The sequence below is a fragment of the Sebastes fasciatus genome, chromosome 19 (assembly GCF_043250625.1).
Source record: "Sebastes fasciatus isolate fSebFas1 chromosome 19, fSebFas1.pri, whole genome shotgun sequence".
Taxonomy (NCBI): Eukaryota; Metazoa; Chordata; class Actinopteri; order Perciformes; family Sebastidae; genus Sebastes; species Sebastes fasciatus.
The window spans coordinates 2,177,981-2,194,702 of record NC_133813.1 but is presented as its reverse complement, the minus strand read 5'-3'; the positions used below and the strand labels follow the sequence as shown (position 1 = coordinate 2,194,702).

Here is a 16,722-nt window from a genome sequence, read left to right as displayed (position 1 = left end):
TCTGGTAAGTATTTTTACATTTTTTTTTACATTATTCTGACTTTGTTTTTCAGATTTTTTTTCAGACTTTTTTCAAACTTTTTTTTTTGACATTATTCACACTTTTGTTTTTCGGACATTTTTCAGACTTTCGGATTTTTCTTTTCAGACTTTTTTCGGATTTTTTCAGAATTTAATTTTCAAACTTTTTTTTCAGACTTTTTTCGGGAATTTCTTTTCAGACTTTTTTCAGATTTTTTTTCAAACTTTTTTCAGACTTCAAACTTTTTTTTCAGACTTTTCGGAATTTTTTTTCGGACTTTTTACAGACTTTTTGCAAACTTTTTTTTTTTGACATTATTCACACTTTGTTTTTCAGATATTTTTCAGACTTTTTCGGATTTTTTTTTAAGACTTTTTTTTACAGACTTTTTTTTCAGTCTTTTTTCAAACTTATTTTTCTGGACATTGTTCACACTTTTTGTTTTTCAGACATTTTTCAGGTTTTTTCAGACTTTTTTTTGGAAAGTTTTTGGACGTTTGTTTGATTAGAGGTCAAGGGACCCCTTTGAAAATGGCCATGCCAGTTTTTCCTCACCAAAATTTAGCTTAAGTTTGGAGCGTTATTTAACCTCCTTCATGACCAGCTAGTATGACATGGTTGGTACCGATGGATTCATCAGGTTTTCTAGTGTCATATGATACCAGTATCTTCACTCTAGCTTTAAAACTGAGCCGCTACAACCTAAAATCCAAAATAGCCAAATAATACACAGACGAAGGTTATTTAGAAAATAACTCATTTTAATCAGATGCATTCAGCAGTACATTAAACCAGCAATCCCACCGTAAAGCCGTTAAAGGAACATTATCATATGTGTTGTGACATGCCGTATATTGTTTTATTGAATCCAATTAAACGTGTGTTTATATCGTCTCTGCTCAGCAGAAGCTTTCTATTCCAGATCAATTCTCTGTGAAGAATTTTCCAAAAACATTTATCTCATGGACGTTCCCTTAAAGTCGCCCTCGTCTCCGTTTAGCCAACAAGTGAACACTAAATAATCAACATACTGTATTTTGAAGCTGTGATGTTGCAGCTGACTGAAGTGGTTAGTACGGTCTTACATAGATGTGATGCAGGAATCAATCAATGGTGTATTCAAAAGGATAGTCCTGTGTGGGCACCGCGTCAAAGTTGACGCTATCAAACGGGTTCTCTGTCATCCAACTGTCCACCGGAAACCAGGAGTCGTACCAGGAAGTGGTTCTCTCTGTTATACGTATCGTCGTGGGGGCTGTCGTTGTCGTCGTCGTCGTCGTCGTGGTCGTTGTAGTCGGAGTGGTGCTGAGACCGCCTCGTAGTCTCTGCTGACGCAGCCGGCGTAGACGCATGATCCGTAGCCGCCGGAGTCGCTCTACGTTCTGAGCGACGGCGTGGCTGTCGACGGTGGGGGCGGCGGGGCTGGTAGCCGCCGTCGTCTTCACCACGTTGACTTTGGGGACTAGTCGAATGGGCCTCTTGCCGTTGAGCGCCATGATCTGTTTGATGCGGTCCCAGTTGGATTTGGCTAAGGTGAAGCTGCACGACGTGGCTCCGGAGTCGTAGCCCACCATGCAGAGTCTGGTCTGAGGGGTGTGGCCGTCGGCTCTGGCCGTCACCCGGTACTCTCCGGGGTTCAACAGCCGCCAGTAGTCGCCACCTAAAGCTAGAATGAGTGTGGGTTAACGGTTAGGAGCTGAAGTTCTTGATGAAAAAAGTCATTTTTGTCATCTTAAATAAACAGAGTATCTTAGTTGTTGTACCCAACATACCAGTTTTGACATCGTGCCGTATTCCCTCCACGGTTACGGTGGCGTTAGGTAGCGGATTTCCCTCCACGTCTCTCACTACGCCCTTTATCCCTCGATGTACCTGCACAGGAAACACCATTTAGTTCCAACCACAGTATCACAGTGTCTACACTGGTTTCAGTTGAACATTTATAGACAAGACTTTAAAGCCACTATGAGTACGAGTGCTACAGGAACGAGTCCCTAAAACCATGGAAATGAGTTAGCATTAGCACAGAAGCGGAGACGCGTCGTCCATCTATATATACAGTCTACGGTCTCATACTTATCGGTCCAGTTCTCACTTGTTCGATGAAGGACAGCAGAGCCTCGCGGTTGTTCTCCCACTCCAGAGGAAGTTCACTCTCGTGGGGAAACTTGTCACAGCCCAAGAAGACGGACAGCTCGAAGCAGTTGGTGTGCAGGTAGCTGAAGTCGTTCATACCTGTGGGAGAGGATGACAGGAAGGATCAGTAAACCTGTGTGCACTGTACTTGATGAGGACGCCAAACTGATGAATCCGTCCACGGATACCACCAGGGATGACTGGGATTAGTGGGAAAGTCCACACTTACTGCCCACCACCGGATCCCAGCTGGCTCTGTTGGTGATGCCCTGTCCCCCGGTGACATCATCTCCATGGCAGGAGCCTCGGTAGGTCTCCGTCATGGTCAGGTGGCTGTGGGCGTACGACATCGCCAACCATCGAAACATGGTGTCGTCTGCCGTCTCCCTCAGAGATCCCTCGTTCTGCCGCTGAATGCGAGCCCACGTCTCCTCGTTCATGTCGGAGTTACCTCTCCAACGCCGGCTGTCGGTTACCTTTAAGGGATTAAAGGATTAATATTATATGACTGATGACATCATCTATGTGTTTATTTCTTTGTGAAGTAGCCTTACAACGATTGATGGACGCTGCATGTCAAAAGGGTACGCGACCATTTTTTCTCCTCCTTGCAGATTAGCTCCCAGCACAAATGGGGTGCGCTCCATCCAGGAAATGATGGATTTTGTCTCCGTAGCGAGCTGTGAAAGCGAGAAGCAGAGACATGTTTGAATGTGTAGGATCATAAGTGGTGGACGGGTTCTTGGTGGCATTAAAAACAAACCCACAGAGCCGTTGACGAAGTTTTCCGGGAGAGGGATGTGATGGTTGGGCACGATGCGAGGGACCCAGCCTCTGTCCTCGGCTCCCCACAGGATGCTGTTGAGGTCCGGGAAGTTCTGGAAGATGTCGTAACCTTCTTCGGTCCAGTGGCCCAGCGCCCAGTTCCCCATCTCCGAGCCCTGGAGGAACGAGAAGGTGGACTAGTTAACACCTCATTTCCACACAGTGTTGTTTTGTAATACAACGTTGGCGTGCAACGACGTTGGCGTGCAACGACGTTGGCGTAAAACAACCATGGCGTAAAACAACCATGGCGTTAACAACCATGGCGTAAAACAACGATGCGGAAAACAACGATGCTGATATACTTGATATACTATTCAGCCGTAGTCCACCACTGACTGAGGATACCAGTATTCTGACTCAGTCTCAGAGCTTCAAGCTACTGTAGTTACACCAACGTTTTGCAGTTTAATTTATGTGTAATTAATGTTCCATCGTACCATCTCGAAGGCCAGCTCGTAGGCGTCGGGGTTGAGTGAAGGCACCAGGTGTATTCTCACTCCGTCCACCAGGCGGCGCACTCGGGGGTTCTCATCCTTGTACTCCTTACACAGAAACTGCATCAGCAGGAGAAGGAGCTCTCGACCCAGCGCCTCGTTACCGTGGAGACCAGCTGTGTACCGAAATTCAGGCTCGCCTAGTTTGGACAGAACAGAAACTTTATTTATTAACACCAGGACAGGTGGCTTTATTTAAAGTCGTGACTCCTGAGCGGCATCACGTTAACACACTCGTACCGGTCTCGTGCTCTCCGGGGTTGTCGGAGATCTCCATGGCGTACATCTTCAGGCCCTGAGAGCTTTTACCGATGTTGTAGATCCTGGTGATGTTGGGACACTCTTCGTTTATCACCTTCATCATCTGGAAGAGAAACAAATCTGTGACGTCGTTCTTTACAGAACTACGATGACGCACGACAGGTTATCTTTTACTTAGCCAGACCTGTCTCATGTCCTTGTAGTTGTGGTGTCTGAAGTCCAGGTCGTCTGACGGGGTGACTTCATTCTCACTGCGGTAGCTGCCTGAAACAAGCAACACGCTGTTAGCAAACTAGAGAAGAAGTTACTACTATTACTACTGGTAATGCTGTGTATCTCTCTGCTGTTGACGTTAAAATGAATTTGCATAAACGTGTTATTATCGCGTTAACTTTGACAGCCCTAATCTTAACCAATAATAAACAACATCATTTATTTGTCGATTATGTTTTGTATTATTAATTTGAAGTCACTAAAGGTATAAAATAAATGTAGTACTATATTTTCCTTTGAGAAGCAGTGAAGTAGAAGTAGCAGAAAATACCCAAGTACAAGTACCTCAAAATTGCAAGCACAGAACTCGAGTAAATGTACTTTCCACCACCGGGGAAAGGTGGAAACACTTAACAGTTATTCTGTGATTCAGTTATGTAATACACTTTGTTTTATCACTGAGGTTGTGAGGTTCATGTTGTGAGGTTCATGTTGTGAAATCGACTCTTTTGGGTGAAGCTTTTTGGCAAAACGTTGTGTTTTTCCGTCCAGTGGAGGATGACCTATTCCTGTCAGGAATGAGAACGCTCTGACTCATGAGATCAAGGAACGTCTTCAAACAAAGCTGCGTAAAGAGTTGAGACATTTTACTGCTGACTGCAGGTCAGTGGTGCCGTGATGTTGTTCTCTGAGGTACTGACTTGGTAGTTGACAGGCCAGGACCTCCGCTCTCAGACACAAACTGCCGTTCCAGCTCTGAGGCAGGATGCGGATGTAGCGCGCCACCACGGGCGCCGCGAACTGACCCAACACCGGCGTGTCCTTATCCACGTTCCCATAGAACAACTGCAGGAGAGGAACAGTAGAAAAGTAAAGCGGTAATCTATCTAATGTGAGCTATTATTTGTATTGTTTAATTTCCACTCACCCACTCGGCGTAGCCGTCATCAAGCGTCGTCCAGTCACGGCTGTCGTTACTGAACGCCACAAAGTAGGACGACACAAAATCCTCCCTATAGAGAGGAAAATGAGATTAATCATAATTTGTGCTGATCTGTATGGAAGCTCATTTCTGCCAAAATAAGACTAATAATACTTATGACTTTTTACAGTTAGCCGGTCATTGTTGTGAAATAAACCCCGACAGGGCGATGCGGCACCTCTCCGCCTCCCTGAAGGGCTTTATTTCACAACAATGACCCGCTAGCTGTACATTATCCCGCTTATTACACGGCTTCTTACTTAAGAAATCAATAATTTGACACAAAAATGGTCTTCCAGAGTCCGACATCAGAACTGCGCCCATAGCGACGGTCTGTTATACATAGCAACGTTCTGTTATACATAGCAACGGTCTGTTATACATAGCAACGTTCTTATACATAGCAACGGTCTGTTATACATAGCAACGGTCTGTTATACATAGCAACGTTCTGTTATACATAGCAACGTTCTGTTATACATAGCGACGGTCTGTTATACATAGCAACGTTCTGTTATACATAGCAACGGTCTGTTATACATAGCAACGTTCTGTTATACATAGCAACGGTCTGTTATACATAGCAACGGTCTGTTATAGAGAAATAACAGACCGTAGAACGCCGTGATTAACCAATCCGAATCAAGCATTCAGCAAAGCCGTGTAATAATGTTTGAGAGCATATTAGACACTTTATAAAGTTATTAAATATATGTTAATGTTGTTTGCAGCTTGTTGTCCTGCCCCCAAGTGGCCAAAAACACTCAATTGATGCAGGTTGTCAAAATTCATAGTATATTTACGAAGTCAAAAGTATCTACTAGTATCTCATAATTTAGACTTTTTGCCTCGAGGTTCAGCCCTACAAACGCAAAAGTCTGTCACTGACTGAGTGATGAAGTCACACGATTGGTTGGCCGAGTGTTGGAGTTTCCTCATTGGCTTGTTGCTCTTTCAAAATGAAAAGGCGGGAACAGTCCTTTATGAAAATGAGCCCGTCCAGAGCGATGCATCCGGCTCACGAAACTTGGACCAAGTGTGAAACTAGTCGATCTAGTTCTAAAATGAAACCAGATTCAGTAGTGGCATCATAGACGATTTCTCTCTTAAAAAACAATTCCAGAAGTAGATTCTGTTGGATTGTTTAGACACAATAACAGAACGTTTATGAGCAGGCCGCCGTGTTGTTTCCTGTTTGAAACGGCGAGCAGAAAACCAGAGACCAATCAGGTGCATTCAAAGATCGGGTACGCCACCTCTTGAACGTCCAGTTGAGTGGAGCAGCCTGTCCCCCAGTGTCCTCGCTGGACCTGGTGGACATGTACCGCTGGATTTAACATCAGAGACATGACCTCAGACTATTAGTAGAACGTCTTGTTTAATGTCAGTCCCAACATTTCATCTGTTGGCTTTATTTCCCTGCAGAAATGGGCTTCCACAGTTCCATAAACAATCACATCAACATCTGTATGCATCTTCTGAAGTGGAGTTTAGACTCACAGTTGCCCTGAGTTTCTTCCCTGAGTGATGACCCCGGTGAACTCCACCTCTCGGCGTGCGTCCACCTCGAACCAGTGGTTCCTCTCCTCTGCCTCTGCACACCACGCACCGCCGTACAGATCCTCCTCGTTATCAGAGCCCTGCACACAACAACACAGCTCACTCTACATCCAGACTCGTAAACAGATGTTTGCTCTGAGAGTAGACTGTCGTAGCTGGAGTTTAACCTGCATGTTGAGTCGTCCCCTCTGAGCCGTGAAGCCGTGGTGAGACTGAGAGGACGCCAGCAGCTGGTCGTCTTCCACCCGGTGAGACTCCAGGCCCAGAGGAGGACACTCTGAGACGGGAAGAAAACACAAACCGGATCAGTTTAACGGTCCAGAAACACTCTGATTCAAAACACTGGCTGGCAGCCGAGCAGCCGCCGAAGCTGCTTCTCTTTTTAATGAGACGCAGTAAAAGTTGTTGTTGAACACAATGTAGTAGTTAAAAAAGAGGCTCAGTGGATTAACAGTGTTGGAGGAAGTGTTCAGATCCTTTACTACAGTAAAAGTACTAATACCACTATGTGAAAATACTCCACTACAAGTAAAAGTCATGCATTCAAAACCTCACTGAAGTAAAGTATGTATCAGCAAAATGTAGTTAAAGTACAAATGTTCCCTCTCAGTGTTTTCCTATTTTATCTGATGTTTCTGGATTAATATTACGGCTGCACTAAAGTGTATGTTGCATTTTACTGCTATACTGTATATATATATATATATATATATATATATATATATATATATATAATTTTTATTTATTTTATTTTTATTTTGCTTTTTTTATTTATTTTTAAATCTTTTTTTAAAATTAATTAATCAATTTTTATTTTTTTATTTATTTGAAATCTTTTTGTATTCTTTTAATCTTTTTTATTTTTAATCTTTTTTTTATTTATTTTATTTTTATTTTGCTTTTTTTATTTATTTATTTATTTAAAATCTTTTTGTATTCTTTTTAAATGTTTAAATGTAGAACATAACTGAGTGTCTTTGACATGAAATAAAAACATAGAAAGAGGACTTCCCACCCTATGTTGGTGTTGGTCATATGAAAGAAAAAGAAATTTAATAAAAAATAATAATAATAATAATAAAAAAGAGATTTTTAATAGATTTAATATAATAATAGATTTATCTTAAAAAGGCAAATAAAATGAAGTTAAGCATAATGTTAAAGAGAAGAATAGCAATGACAGTAGTATTGGTTGGAATTAAAGTATGTGAGCTGAAGAGAGGTATTTTTTACTCCTTTATATACTCGTGGAGTAGAAGTATAAAGTATAAAGTATAAAGTAACAAAAAAAATGGAAATAGTAAAGTACAAGTCGTATTTGTGCTTAAGTGCAATACTTCAAAAGTAAAACCCCTTCAGACTTTAAAAAGTGAGAAACAAGAGAACGAACTTGAATTATTCTCTTACTTTTTAGTTCAACAGGCACTGAGATCTGCTTCAGTCTCTCGTCTTCCTCCTCCTCCCACTTCTTCCTCAGACGCTCGGCTTCATAATGAGAAAACAACATGTGTTAAAACATGTTTTCACGTGGACCTCGCTCTCCAGCCGACCACCTCCTCCACCAGCACACAAAATATTTCCATATGTGCTGTACGGTGCAGCTTCATCTCCACGCAACACATTCCTCCTCTTGTGTCTGAAATATGGGTCAGATTGAGCTGAATATCTTCACGCAGAAAACTGGATCTCAAAGTAGAGTTTTGTAACTTTTCATTTTGTTTTCCAGAAAAATGTTATGTAAGACTTTAACAGCCGTTATCAAACTGATCTTTTCAGTCCGTCCTTCCTCTTGATATCATCATAACATCAAACAGCTGCTCTCTGAGCTTTATATAACAACACACATTCTTCCTCCACCTCTAGCTCATATTTCTAACCCCCTTTTCTTATTGTCATTAATTAAAAACGCGCAGAACAGGCGGGAACAGTCCTTTATGCAAATTAGCCCGTCCAGCACAATGCGTCCGGCTCACCAAACTTAAATTAACGAGAAAAAAAGTCGTAATATTACGAGAATAAAGTCATAAGTTAACGAGAAAAAAAAGTCGTAATATTACGAGAATAAAGTCAGAACTTTACGATAAACAAAGTCGGAATATTACGAGAATAAAGTCATAACTTAAGGAGAAACAAAGTCGGAATATTACGAGAATAAAGTCATAACTTTACGATAAACAAAGTCGGGATATTACGAGAATAAAGTCAGAACTTTACGATAAACAAAGTCGGAATATTACGAGAATAAAGTCATAACTTAAGGAGAAACAAAGTCGGAATATTACGAGAATAAAGTCATAACTTTACGATAAACAAAGTCGGGATATTACGAGAATAAAGTCAGAACTTTATGAGAAAAAAAGTCGGAATATTACGAGAATAAAGTCATAACTTTACGATAAACAAAGTCGGGATATTACGAGAATAAAGTCATAACTTTACGATAAACAAAGTCGGAATATTACGAGAATAAAGTCATAACTTAAGGAGAAACAAAGTCGCAATATTACGAGAATAAAGTCATAACTTTACGATAAACAAAGTCGGGATATTACGAGAATAAAGTCAGAACTTTATGAGAAAAAAAGTCGGAATATTACGAGAATAAAGTCATAACTTTACGATAAACAAAGTCGGGATATTACGAGAATAAAGTCATAACTTTACGATAAACAAAGTCGGGATATTACGAGAATAAAGTCAGAACTTTATGAGAAAAAAAGTCGGAATATTACGAGAATAAAGTCATAACTTTACGATAAACAAAGTCGGAATATTACGAGAATAAAGTCATAACTTTACGATAAACAAAGTCGGGATATTACGAGAATAAAGTCATAACTTTACAAGAAAAAATAAAATAACACTACTTTATAAACCTATGACTTTATTCTCTAAAGTCTCAGTAATTTCCTAAAACAGCTGCTCATTTTATCAATCAAACAGGAAGGAAATGGGGTTTTTTTGGGGGACTATTTTCAGCGGCGGATTAATCTACGTGATTTCCAGAAAAAAAATGTAAATTAAAAACCTTTTTCTGCCTTTTCTTTGCGAGCTCTGTCCTCCTCTTCTTCTTGTTTCTTAGCGGACACTGTGAAGACAGAATCAAACACAGAAAACATCTCATAACTGCAGCTCATTTATTATTGATAGGAAGTGATATCTATGTTATATATGATGACGGACGTACAGTCGGCGTAATCGTACTCTTCATACCAAGGGCCGACATACGGGACGGTGGTGGATTCCTCTGAAACAGAAGCAGATAGATGATTACAGACTTTATTCCATGACGATCCCTCAGTACGGAGGCCCTGAGAGGCGTTATTATAACCCTAATACATAGATTATAAGATAAAAATGAAACCCATATAGTATGACAGAGGGGTACCTGGTATATACATGATGACCTCAGTAGTTGTGGTTCGTTTTCTATCACGATCTGTGAAGAAAACAGCACAAACAGTATTATTATAACGGCAAAATCTCTGCTATCAAACAAAGAAAAATAACTCCACTGCAGCACATTAATAACAGAAGTTCATCATCATTATAGGAGATATAAATCTGCATTACCTCCTTTAATTTAATTATTATTTACCCCGTAGTGTCTTTATCTGCTTCATGGAGAACAGCAGTATTAATGTCTATTTCACTTCATCGTTACCCGCTGGAACTCTTCAGCTTCGTCGTAAAAGGCTTCATAAAACTTTTGGCTCTGAGTGGATGTTGATGATAAAACGTACGTCCGGCTCACTGAGAGGTTTTTGAAATAGTAATTCTGAGTAGTTTGTACTGAAGCACACACGTTGTCGGGGGTTTTAATGTGATAAAGTCTCTGCTCTGCTTTTATGACATTTATGGCCACAACTTTATTTTGTGAGCGAGCACTAAAACCTGGTTCAGTGACCCGTGATGAAAGTCTCACCCAGTCCCGGCTCGACGGGCTCTTCCCACGCCGGCTCCACCGGGGTCACAGGTCGGATCACTGTGGAGATCAAGTTCAACAGTTAAAAGGTGGAACCCCACCGTCCTGTCAGACCAGACATTTACATCTAAATTATATCAGGAATATCTGTGTGTTCCAATACCCATAAAAACCATAACCATATATGAGTATATTGTGAACATACGTGTGTCCCAGCCCAGTTCAATCAGCAGCCGCTCCTCTTCCTCGTCCAGAGAAGGACTCTTGGTGACCGGCGGCGGCGGCGGCGGCGCCGTGGTCGTCTCCTTCGGTTTCCTGGTGGCTTTGGGCGCCTTCGGCTTCTTCGTGGGTTTTGGCACTTTGGGTTTTTTGGTGGCTTTCGGGGCTTTGGGCTTTTTGGTGGGTTTAGGGCCTTTCTGCTTCTTTGCTTTGGCTTCCTTCTCCGCTGCTTTCTTTGCTCTGGCTGCGGAGAGTCAGAAGAAGAAAACAACCAGTTATTTTTATATTGGAGGGTTATATGAACTTTTATGTTTCTCTTATTGTCTTGTTTGTCTGTTTGTTAGCTCAGACGTATTTAAAGGAAACGTCTAACTGTACCTATAAAACAAGTTACAACTGAAACTCAGACAGACAGAACACATAAACGCAGCAGGACCTGCTTCTGAAAGAGAATTCATTGTTTTTTTTTAGTCTGAGACATAACGACCATTACCGAGGCCTAATGATCTCCCCAGATAGTCGTTCCTTTGACGGTCAATACTGTCCAGAGAACATGAAGGAGTCGTTCTATAAGAGCTAGATCTGATGGCAGAGCGAGAGGAAAGGTCATGTTTTGTCCTCCTGGTTCAAGCTGTTCTCATACATCGTTTGTAGCAAGTAATGCACAGTGATTCATATTTATTATATATATTCCATGAAATCAATTTGTATGTAATCCACGTAATTATGAACCAGGAAGTATAAAGAGCGAGAAACGCTGCGTAAGGAGGAGATCGGGGTGGATGGGTGGGTCAAAAAATACTCAGGAGACCATTTTGGTGCCCCGCGTGAGGCCAGAAAAACATTGATTTATTTGTCACGTAACTTCCGTACTTCAGTAACGCCACTTCTGTAGTTATTTTAAACCAAACGTTGACTTATATATACAATAGCTAAACAGTAAATGCAAAATTCCAGTTATATTTTTAAGTAGTGAAAACCTGATGTTTTTACAGTGTGTGCTCTGTAAATATCCTGTAAATCCAGCTGTTAACAGACCCACTAACAGCTGGATGGAGGCGATGTCACAACCTTCAAACAGCTCAGAGTCTCGTTCCACCTCCTCAACTGTCTGATGAGAAACTGCTTAAAGACTTTAAAGTATAAAATAGTTGGTTCCATGTGGAGGAATATTACAGAGAGGAGATCTTCAAAGAACTTCAGTGTTTTTAATGCACCGTCGTTATGTAACCATCATCATCAGACGCCAACGCCAACGCCAACGCCAATGCCAACGCCAACGCCGACACAGAGGGCGGCTTGTTTTCTTCTGCTAGACGTGTTTCCTGATGTTCCACTACAACCCATTACTCACCCCCGGTGTTCTGAACCGGGCAGCCACTCTTCATTACCAGTCAACTATAACATGTATTATATACTGCAGGTCCAGTGCTCAGACCTCAAAGCTTTTCTCAGACACCATTATAGTTTTAAAGGTCCCATATTGTAAAAAGTGAGATTTTCATGTCTTTTATGTTATAAAGCAGGTTTAAGTGCTATATAAATACCGTGAAAGTATCAAAAAGCTCAATCCACGGAGAAATACACACAGCCCGTATTCACAAATTGTGCGTTTGAAACAAGCCATCAGGATTTCTGTCCATTTGTGATGTCCCAAATATACAATTTTTAGACCATTTCACAGTTTTAAACGTAAACATACTAAATGTGTCCCAGTTTATTTCCTGTTGCATTATGTATGTGAATGACATCAGCTGACAGGATGTAAACATGGACCCAAGCTGTTACCTAGCAACGCAATTCCGTTGAAATGCACTAAAACGGAGCGTTTCAGACAGAGAGTAAATACAGGCATATTCAGACAGACAGTATGAGGAAAATAAAGTGTTTTTTGAACATTAAAGCTTGTAAACATGTTCTGGTAGAAACCCAAAATACAAACATGAACCTGAAAATGAGCATGATATGGGACCTTTAAGTCAAATGGTTCCTTTGCCAAATGATGGTAAAATACAATCATAGCTGGATTACCAACCAGACACAGCGGGACCCAAACGTTCCAGGTTCTCTGCATGTCTATTGCATAATAATCCATCCAGTAGTTGTTGAAATAGTTCAGTTTGGACCAAAGTTGGTGGACCAACCGACCAACAAAACACCATCTTTTCCCTAAACTTAACTAAGTTGGTTTGTTGCCTAAACCTAAAGAAGCTGGACCGAACATGTTGGAACGTGTTGCTTTTAAGTTTCACTTTACAACGTAGTAGGTGTAGCAGGCTCCTACTGACCATCATCTATGAGGCTTATAATGACTGATAACGCACATTTAATGAGCTGATAACAGTCAAATCAGGTGCAGCACTGACTGAAAGATAAAGAAATATAAATATAACCTATGTTATAAGTATATGTCGAAATGTTGGTCCGGTGTGAGCTGTGCAGATTTTCCAGTATATACATTTTCTAAATAAATCTGTGTTTAATCAACTTAATAGAAACACAGAAACATTGAGGACAACTGGAAGCATGTCAGCAGAGGATTAGTTTGAGGCTTTGGGCATAAAGTCTGAACTTAATGGGAACATTTAGGTTGAGGTTTGAGGTGTAGAGGCCCAACAACACATTTTCCAGCCACGTTTCCAGTAAATGTTATCAAAGTAAACTTAAGATAACAGCATTCATGACTTGACAGCAAGTCAGAGCTGATAAAGATGTTGCGCGCTCAGCAGAGCTGATAAACAAAAGCAAAGAAAAAAATAGTTTTGGGTCTCAGGTTTTGTTAATTATGGCCTTTTATGTAACTTAAATCAGCCACACATGAAAATCTCTGGCTGCTAAGGGTTGTGGTTTTGCTTCATGCAGCGGAAAGTTCAGACCATCGGTGCATCAATGCTCCTGAAAGTGGGCCCTCTCATAAATCCTGCTCACTCATGGAAAAATCGTAGTGGAAATATTTCTGCTGTTGCTCAGACTTTGTGTTTTTCACAGATGTGTCTTTGTTGGAGAAGCACAGACGCCGCTCCCGCTGTAAAAACTCACTCTGTGATCGTTGTGTTGGACAAAACAAGCTACTTAAACCTAAAACAGTTGTGTACGAGAGCTGTGTTCCTGGCAGAGACGGCCGGTCCTGTCAGGCTGCCAAGAAAATGTCAGACCACCAACTGGATCACTGCAAGCCTCTGCCTCGTCATCTCTGAATCACTGAGCTCCCTCCGTCTAAACTAAATGTTAATGCATGTGGTAAACACGCACAAAGATAAGCTAATCTTCAAGTTGAGAGAGAAAAGCTGCACCAGATAACAAACCAAATGTTTTCCTTCCTCAAAGATTGATTGCAGCTTTTCCTGTCTGTGTCTCCTCAGAGTCTTGGCTGCAAGCTCAGAGCAGAGTCAAGGTCAAGAAAGATCTGCACACTTAATCAGGTTGTAGTGGCTCAGTTTTAAAGCTAGAATGAAGATCCTGGTATCATATAAAACTAGAAATCCTGATGAATCCATCGGTACCAACCATGTCATACTAGCTCGTCAGGAAGGAGGTTAAAAAACCATGCAGTTTTTTTGAATGCAGTATAAATGTGATATATTTGCCTCCCATTTCATTGTAGTAAGACCATCTTTTGAGACTTGACCTCACTGTATAAAATGACCTGTGCTGACCTCTAGGATAATGACAGCCTCATGAAACTTTACAGCCACAAACTAGAGACCTAGAGCATTCAGAGGATGGATGAATCAAACTAGAGACCTAGAGCATTCAGAGGATGGATGGATCACACTAGAGACCTAGAGCATTCAGAGGATGGATGGATCAGACTAGAGACCTAGAGCATTCAGAGGATGGATGAATCAAACTAGAGACCTAGAGCATTCAGAGGATGGATGAATCAAACTAGAGACCTAGAGCATTCAGAGGATGGATGGATCACACTAGAGACCTAGAGCATTCAGAGGATGGATGGATCAGACTAGAGACCTAGAGCATTCAGAGGATGGATGAATCAAACTAGAGACCTAGAGCATTCAGAGGATGGATGGATCAGACTAGAGACCTAGAGCATTCAGAGGATGGATGGATCAGACTAGAGACCTAGAGCATTCAGAGGATGGATGGATCAAACTAGAGACCTAGAGCATTCAGAGGATGGATGGATCAGACTAGAGACCTAGAGCATTCAGAGGATGGATGGATCAGACTAGAGACCTAGAGTATTTAGAGGATGGATGGATCAAACTAGAGACCTAGAGCATTCAGAGGATGGAAGGCTTTCCTAGCTAGATTGACAATAAGGTTGTTTCTGAGCAGTTTACACAACAGAAGTGCTCGCCATCAAATCACTGAAAAATGTTGCAGAAATCTCCAAGATGTCAAAAGTTTTTGATCCCAAATCACAGCATGTTTTTTGACTATGGTGTTCCTCAAGGTCTCGGTGTCTTAATGTGGTATTTTGGAGGGATTATTGATCATTTTTATGAATTCTTGAGTGGTAAAAAATGGTTAAATTTAGCACCAAATCTGTGTAACAAACCCAAAATTGCTGCAACAACTTATGAGACATACTAGAGCATGGGGATGACCATCATATACTTCTATCATCATGTTCTAAACCCTGATACACTAGAACAACTTGAGACACAGTGCTGAGCTGCATCTCAAATTAATCTCCAGGTTCTCAGCTTTCAGATGATGTACACCACTTCTATGTGACATCTACTGTTGACCTGCTATCTCCCCTAAAGACCTCCTGGACCCCACTAATAAAGACAAGAACTGGTCTATTGTGGGTCTCAGAGGGTTATAAGACCCCCAGTAGACTTTGTGTCTGTGTTAGTCGTACCATAGCTGCTTCTTACCTGCCTCAATTTCCTCAGGTGTTTTCTTCTTCCTTGGTTTCGTCCTCTCCTCTTCCACCACCTCAACAGGCTCATCTCTCATCATTTCTACAGCCTCTTCCTCCCCCGGCATCCTGTGCTCCACCAGTTCTCGGGTTTCTCTTCTCATTCGAATCTGATCTATGGAGAGTTTCTTCTCCTCCACATCATCTTCTCGAGCTCCGACCAGAGCAGCACAGCAGCTCAGGGTCAAACCCACCCAGACGACCAGCACCTCGGCCCTCATGACTCCAATGAAAAACACCAAGAAAAACTCTGAATCTCTCAAACTAAAACAACTCAAACATCTGACCTGCAGACGCACAGATTGAGCTTTCTCTTCAGAAGTGTGTTCTGCAGAGAACAAAAGGTTGATGTTGTGGAGGTCTGGAGAGTCTTCCTCCTCTCTGATGGTGAGTCAGCGTGCAGAGAGGAAGAAACTGTTGTGGGCTGGAGGTTTTAAAGCAGCCTGCTGGTCGAGCTGGAGAGGAGGAAATGTATCTGTCTGGAGTGGATTTTCTCCAGCAGCACACCTCCCTCTTCTTCCTCCTCCTCCTCCTCCTCCTCCTCCTCACTCACATCTCTCCCTCTTGGCCCTTCACCCCCTTTTCCCCTCACCCATCTCTGAGCAGAGGGGAGGAGCATCTGCCACATGTGACATTCCTACGAGAGAAAGAAGAAAAGAAGAAAATTAAAGAAGCACATTTTACTCTGGTCTGCAGTTGTTCAGAGACTCAACCAGAGTCGATGTGGATTCAATCAAAAGATAGAAAACATAGAGAGACTTATAAAACAGGCTGAAGCGCCACATTTCTTCTGAACAGAAACAGAAACATGGACTTCAGGATCTCTGCTTGCCTCCTGCAGACACTCCAGAGATACACAAACTTATGAGGTTGTAAACAACGTGGGCAGAAAACAGCAACAGATGTTTTCTCGGTTAGTTGTATAAACTTGTTTAAATGGTAAATAGACTTGCATTTATATAGCGCCTTGCTAGTCTTTACACTGCTATGTCAGTGTTCACATACACATTCATACACTGATGTCAGAAGCTGTCAACCTGCCCATCAGGATCTAATCAAAATACTCATTCACACACCGATGGCTCAGCCTTCGGGAGCAGTTTGGGACACTTCGACATGTGGACTAGTGGAGCCGTGGATTGAACCGCCGACCTTCCACTTGGTGGGCGACCCGCTCTACCTCTGAGC

The 16,722-nt window shown here is 41.8% G+C and overlaps 1 protein-coding gene across 1 annotated transcript; it reads right to left on the bottom strand.

Annotated features, from left to right (window-relative positions):
* Positions 1 to 762: 762 nt before the first annotated feature.
* Positions 763 to 16,049, bottom strand: aebp1a (AE binding protein 1a). Its single transcript, XM_074618419.1, has 20 exons — positions 15,491 to 16,049; positions 10,627 to 10,884; positions 10,422 to 10,481; positions 9,885 to 9,935; positions 9,684 to 9,743; positions 9,525 to 9,584; positions 7,904 to 7,981; positions 6,664 to 6,773; positions 6,437 to 6,576; positions 4,883 to 4,967; positions 4,656 to 4,800; positions 3,926 to 4,005; positions 3,721 to 3,844; positions 3,424 to 3,620; positions 2,926 to 3,099; positions 2,713 to 2,838; positions 2,388 to 2,634; positions 2,118 to 2,257; positions 1,795 to 1,894; positions 763 to 1,688 (listed from the first exon to the last, which is right to left on the bottom strand). The coding sequence occupies exons 1-20, from the start codon at positions 15,753 to 15,755 to the stop codon at positions 1,126 to 1,128; spliced, it is 3,063 nt and encodes a 1,020-aa protein (XP_074474520.1). The 5' UTR covers positions 15,756 to 16,049; the 3' UTR covers positions 763 to 1,125.
* Between the last annotated feature and the right edge of the window lie 673 nt (positions 16,050 to 16,722).